Below are 7,058 nucleotides of genomic sequence, written 5' to 3'. Positions count from 1 at the left end.
GATTATAATAATAAGTAATAATAATGAATAATTAATAACGAATAATAATAATAATAGTAGTATTTTGGATATTTTTAAATGATAGTTATTAATAAATAATATTAATAATCATAAATTAATAATAATAATGATAATTAATAATAATTATTTTATATTATTTGTATTAATATATTAATACTTGATGATGATTATACAATAACAATAATATCTAAGAAGTAAATTAATATTACTATTTTAATAATTAGATTTAATAATATAATAATATTTAGTAATAAAATAATGATTGGGTCGGACCACACATAATTACATCATAAACCATTTGATTGGTTTATGGGCTAAAAAACGTGGGTTTATTTGTGCTTTTGTCCTAAACCATGTTCCTCCTCTTAATAATAGTAATAATAATGAGTAAAGCTATAATAAACAAAATAGTAATAATAATAATAATGATATAAAAATAAATAATAATAATAATATAATAAATTAGACCAACATAATAATAATATTTAACAAAATAGTTATAAAAGAATGAAGCTGAACCGAACCGAACTGAGCTGAAAATAAGTTGGGGAGAACATACCCTATAACCTATACACTAATTAATTGGTTATAGATATTGAAAAATGGGAAAAATATTAGTTTTGTCTCTTGTTTTGACTTTTTTATATGAGCTTTAAAAAATAAGATAATTGATCAAGAACCACAATATTTCTCTCGAGCCGTAACCGGCCAAGTTTTCATCATTTTACGTGGAAAAGTTTATACATAGCTAGGCTTTACTTTTCTCAATTACTTTAGTTTTACAAAAAGATAATACATACGTAGTACTCCAATTGTTTTAACAGATCTTCCTTAATCTCGTGAACTAGCTAAATTAAGGCCGTAACTATAACAAATTAAGAATTCTTAAAGAACGTCAAGGACACACGAGTTGAACAATAATACAAGCAGACCTCATTCGCACTTGATCAACAGATCAAGAAGAAAAAAATAAAGTACTATTTAACAACCGCGGTTTCTCTTCGCTCTCTTTTTCAATTCAAAGAACAAGGTCAAACAAAAAAAAGAACAAGGTCAAACTAAACTTACGTATCCTTCGTTTTTGCCTATTATTGGCATAAAAATATATATAAAACGTCACCTTCAAAAGTTCCTTTTTTTTGTCGTGTTTTCATTTTACCTCTATAAATACTCGATATCTTGTGTAAACATATCATATTCACATACACAAGTAAGACAACACACAACAGAGAAATTAAATAACTACTACGACTTGCATTCTCTAAAGTTGAAGAGAGATCAGAAAGAGGAACAAAACCAGAGAAGAGAGAAAATGAGTTTTGTTTACCAACTTATGTATGGATTCTTCTTCTTCTTGCTATGTAAGTTGATAAATGCTTGTTATTTGTCACCCATTCGAGCTCGGCGAAAGCTCCGAGAGAATGGATTAGGAGGACCAACGCCATTTTTTCCTTTGGGAAATTTGGGTGATATGAAGAAGATGTTGATTACAGCTAAAGCTTTATCTTCTTCATCATCATCCCACGTTATCTCCCATGATATCCATTCTTCTTCTCTTCCATATTTCGCTCAATGGCAGAAGCTGCATGGTGAGTATATATTATGAGTTCATTGTCATATATACAACCTTTGTATTTATTTAATTGTTTTAAGTTAACGGCTCTGTTTGACAACACATTTAAGTCACCTTAAATGGGTAGGTGCTAAAAGTTTAAGTCACGTGAAAGAGATAGTTGTATTTGGAGTAAAAGCTTAAATAAAATTTAAGCTATTTTATCAGTTCAGCTTCTTTCAACTACCTTATCAGTTTCACCTTTATTTCAGCTTGTGTTCTCAAACATAGCCAACTTTTACATTATTTATATAACTCACTCCGACTTTTATTAAATACCAATACATACTCACTCCGTCCAAAATTCTTCATCATTTTTTTTGGGGTGGGGGTTTTTTTTTGGGGGGGGGGGGGTGTTGCATGGCTTTTCGTGGTGCTAAACTAGTAATTCATCAAAAAATTATTTTAACTTGTTACTCCTTTTTGAGAAAACGAAAACACATAACTATGAGTTGTAGTAAGCAAATGTATTTATTTTTGGTATACAGATATCCTAATTATAAAGAGCATTTATCATATAACAAAATGCATATAATAAGGGGTAGGTTAATATTATAATTATTGATCAAGTGTATAACTAACATTTGTTATGATGGTTGATTTGCAGGGAAAGTGTATGTTTACTGGATGGGAGCTGAACCATTTCTATATATAGCAGACCCTGAGTTCCTGAAACAAATGTCTGGAGAAGTATTGGCAAAGAATTGGGGAAAACCTAATGTATTTAAAAGTGATAGGACCCCAATGTTTGGAGAGTATGGTCTTAACATGATTGAGGGTAATACTTGGGCTCGTCATAGGCATATTATTACTCCAGCTTTCTCTTCCACTAACTTGAAGGTATATATATTTGCCAACAACTATTCTCCGTCCTAAAACAATCATCATTACTTGATCATTTGCTCATTTGACACCTAAGAATGAGAGAGCTTTCAATGAGTATAAGATAGTAGTTGGTGTATCGTTTTCTCGGGACACCCACATATACATTGACTCCGAATCCTCTATATAGTTTTAATAAAATTCTGCAACGTATAGTTGTATCTTAACCATACTGGTGGGAAGGAAAATTAGGAGGTGGATTTTGATGAGAAAAAAAAATAGGGGGGATTTTATAAAGATTATATATATGAGTTATTTTAGAGCTTATCCAAACACGATTTACATTTGAATAATGTAATTCTCTTCACATCCTCTTCATTCTCATAAACAAAGCACTGTTACGTGATCATGCACGATAGCTTCCCATATTGACATGATTGCTTTCTATCTTATATATTAATTATGTATATTTTGGTAGTCCTTAATCGTTTCCCTTTTGCATGTATCTTCTGTATCTTCTTTGCATTATCTTCCTTATTCTTTCCAGCTCTGAATATTGTCAATATATCAAACCTTTAGTACTCTTCACCAATAAGATTATATTGATCAACTTTAGTTTACTTTAAATATTTAAAAAAAAAAAAAAACTGAAGTTATATATACACTAAATAGTAAATATAGCAAAATAAACATACTTTAGTTAATTAATAAATTGATTGTTCTTGGAATTGTAGGGCATGGCGAAATCAATGGTAGAATCCACAACCAAGATGATAGGCCAATGGGATAGTCTTCTTGCTAATAACTCGAGCAAATTCGAACTCGATATCGAAAGAGAAGTGACAATGCTAGCTGGAGAGATAATTGCCAAGACTAATTTCGGAATCAATAGTGAAATGGGAAATACATTGTTTGAAAAATTAAGACAAATGCAGATTAGTTTGTTCAAACACACGCGTTATGTTGGAGTTCCTTACGGTCAATTATTGACCATAAAAAACACCCTAGAGGCCAGAAGATTAGGGCAAGATATTGATGACATACTTTTATCCATTATAAACGCTCGAAGAAAAGTTATTGGTGTTGAACCTCAGCATGATCTACTAGGATTATTGCTCGAGGGCGAGGAGAATGTTGACGGACAATCTACGGCGACGAAATTGAGAACTAGAGAACTAATTGATGAGTGTAAGACATTCTTCTTTGGAGGGCATGAAACAGTTGCATTAGCAATGACATGGACATTGATGCTTTTGTCTATGTATCCAAAGTGGCAAGAAGAATTAAGAGAAGAAATCAAACAAGTGATTGGAGAGAAAGATGAGATTGACTTCACCATGCTTGCTGGACTTAAGAAGGTAACATATTTCACATTATAAGTCACCAATACATGCTTATGTTTTTTTTAGTAAGCTGAATACTATTCAACATGAATACATGATAAGGGAAAAAAACATGATCAATGCATGCATATTAATTTACATATTTTTCTACATACTCCGTGTTGAAAAACCATGCATGTGATTTTGTTTTGTTAAAAAAAATCATTTTCGACATTAATTTCCAAATGAAACATAGTATTTTTAGAGTTTCAAATATAGAGCTTATACGTGCATGTGATTTTACTATGATAATAAAGTGAATATTAAGGTGTTGGTCCCAGACCAACCAAGTGACAAATAAAGTATAAATTTATGTTTTATACATCCTGGCATTTAATAGATGGCCGGTTTAATGATTTTTTTCTCACTTGTCCTTCTGAATTTTTATAATAAGCTAAGAATTGTTATTAAAAAATTTATACTTTCTCCGTTTTGTTTTAAATGAAGTGTAAGATTTTGACACGGTGATGTAAGAGAGAAGAGAGAAGAGAGATATATAGAATGAAATAAATACTAATATGATGAGCAGAGATAGAGAAAAGTGAAGATAAAATAAAGTAACGTTATATTATTTTAAAACGGTCGAAAATGATAAGTGTTTGATTTATTTTAAAATGAAAAAAAGTAAAAAAAACTTTAAGACATATAAATTTAGATATTCTTATAATTAAGAAAACTTTGATCACCATATAATATAATTTACCATTATTTTTTTCAAAAACGAGAAAACATGGAAAACAAAGAGAGGAAATGTTCGTCAAATAGGAAACCGTATGCCGAAAGGTCAACAAAGTCAAAGATTTGACCACCAACCAAACTACCTAATTGACCTATATAGCATGTTGTCATTTAGCGCCGGAATTATAACCGTCCGGATTCGACACGGCCCACTCGACCACTTTTTTTATATATATGATTCATGATTCATCCTAGACCACCAAATCTTAGCACGAGTAGAAAGCCTAGTTTGAGTTAGTACCCGAGTTCACTTTTCACAAAAGTTGAGATGGGATAACCATCACATCTTTTGCTAGAACTTTTTCAATCTTTCATTATGTAAGTTTAGAACAACACACTCAAACATATTACATACAAAAGAAAACATGCATAAAAAAGGCAATCTATTTTATTTTTGTATATTTAAATGTTTATATTCTATGTCTAATAAAGAGTTTATGTTATATTGCAGATGGGATGGGTTTTAAATGAAGTAATACGATTGTATCCCTCCTCGCCAAATGCACATAGACAAGCAAGAAGCGACATTCACGTAGGAAATGTAGTTATCCCTAATGGCACCAACATATGGATCGATATCGTTAGCATGCACCACGACAAAGCTCTATGGGGTGACAATGCTAATGAGTTTAGACCGGAGAGGTTTGACGGGAACTTATATGGCGGATGTGCACATAAGATGGGTTACATGCCCTTCGGATTTGGAGGAAGAATGTGCATTGGCAAGAACCTGGCCATTATGGAGTACAAGATTGTGATGTCGTTAATTCTTCGTAAATTCTCATTTTCAATTGCACCATCATATCACCATTCTCCTATGTACTTTTTCTCTTTTAGACCTAGTTCTGGGGTGCCTCTTATCGTTCAACCTTTGTAAATCTTTTTTTTTTTTCTAGTATTAATAGAAATGGCTATGCAATATATTTATAAGGAGAGTGGACACCAAATTGGTGGTAGAGTACTCGAGGTCTCGAGCTAAGTATAGTAAGCCAAGAAGTTCTGTTTAATTAGGCTATTGTAAAATCACCAAAAAGCTAAGCCAAATAGTGCCTGATCTTCTACAAATTATCTCATATTCTCTCTATCTATAATTCGTTGTTATATTAGTGTACTTTAAATTGGTAACATGATTATCAGTGACAAATTTAGGTTTTCAAGTGAGAGGCGGGGTAATTTTACGATATTATTATAATACCAAAATGTATAAAGAACGAACCATAATTAGTATATCCAAAATAAATGTTACAAAATCTAAATACAACTCGAATTACTTTAAAAGAAAAGTACAATTGTTCAAGACAAGTTCTTAAATTTTGGAAATGATCTACAATCGCATTAGGTTTTACTTTAAGAAAAGAAAATTGCAATTGTTCACAAGGACTTCTCCCATTTTAGAATTGATTTAAAATGGCATCTAGGTTTACTTTTAACAACAATTTAAATAACACTAAACTTATACCATAAAAAGTAATTCGCTAATAATTCACACAATTAAAATTCAATAGAAAAAATCCACAATTTACAACTCATAATTAATTTAGAAAACCATAATTCACTTGCGATTCACACAGATTATAATTCAACGACAATTTACACAAAATATAGCTCTCTAAAAATACAAACAATAGCAATTTACCAACTCTAAAATCATAAATCCATATATTCTATTCACAATTTACTAATTAACAAGTCATACCAACTATAATTTCAAGGGAAAAAAAATCAGTAACCAAAACTATAGCTCCACGAGCCAGACTTCTGGCTGGCCTGCAAGGGCACAATTGAACAAGGAGGAAACACAACTCTTGATTCGCGAAGACTCAAAGGGTGAAGGGTTGAAGAGCACGGGCGGATCTTGAAAGTTTTGCTACAGGGGGTCAGATTTTTCCACAATAACATATTATTCTGATATTGTGTAACTTGTTTTTGTATGTTGGAGTTTGGGCTCTGAACTACACGATTTTTTTTTTTTTTAAAAACCTACGGGGGGCCAGGCCCAGGCCTGCCCCAATGAAGATCCGCCATCGCTGAAGGCTACACTACATAGCAATGCAGATTGCAAATACTCCATTTTTTTTTCTTTCTCTGCTATTGGAATCATGACATTATTAATATTCAAAGAGAATCTACTCAATTCTCTCAATTTATAAGAGAAAAATATAGTCATATAAGGTTTTATTTGATTCATCTTAATTAATGCTCTATTAACAATCAATCTTTATAATTTTTAGTAATATATAATTAAAGACATTTAAGTTCAAAGACATGCATTGAAAGACATGTACATGAAAATGAGAATGGTAAAAAAAAACAAAGGGAATACTTCATAGTGAAAAGGGAAAAAAAGTTCAATTAGAGCTTGGTCTGGACCATTGCCACTCTCTTTCCTTTTATTTGCCACCCCTTATTGCTATTTTCTTTTTGATTTTTAGAGAGGCCACAAGTAAGGAAAAGAGTTGAAAGTCGATCCCTAGATTTCCTGG

The 7,058-nt window shown here is 31.3% G+C and overlaps 1 protein-coding gene across 1 annotated transcript; it reads left to right on the top strand.

Annotated features, from left to right (window-relative positions):
• The first annotated feature begins 1,237 nt into the window (after window positions 1-1,237).
• Window positions 1,238-5,639, top strand: LOC104888632 (cytokinin hydroxylase). The gene is made up of 4 exons (XM_010673657.4): window positions 1,238-1,610; window positions 2,241-2,473; window positions 3,190-3,813; window positions 5,027-5,639. Exons 1-4 carry the CDS (start codon window positions 1,334-1,336, stop codon window positions 5,450-5,452), a joined length of 1,560 nt encoding a protein of 519 aa, XP_010671959.2. The 5' UTR covers window positions 1,238-1,333; the 3' UTR covers window positions 5,453-5,639.
• Window positions 5,640-7,058: the final 1,419 nt, after the last annotated feature.

This window comes from Beta vulgaris, chromosome 3 (genome assembly GCF_026745355.1).
Source record: "Beta vulgaris subsp. vulgaris cultivar EL10 chromosome 3, EL10.2, whole genome shotgun sequence".
NCBI lineage: Eukaryota > Viridiplantae > Streptophyta > Magnoliopsida > Caryophyllales > Amaranthaceae > Beta > Beta vulgaris.
This window is presented reverse-complemented; position numbering and strand designations above follow the sequence as displayed.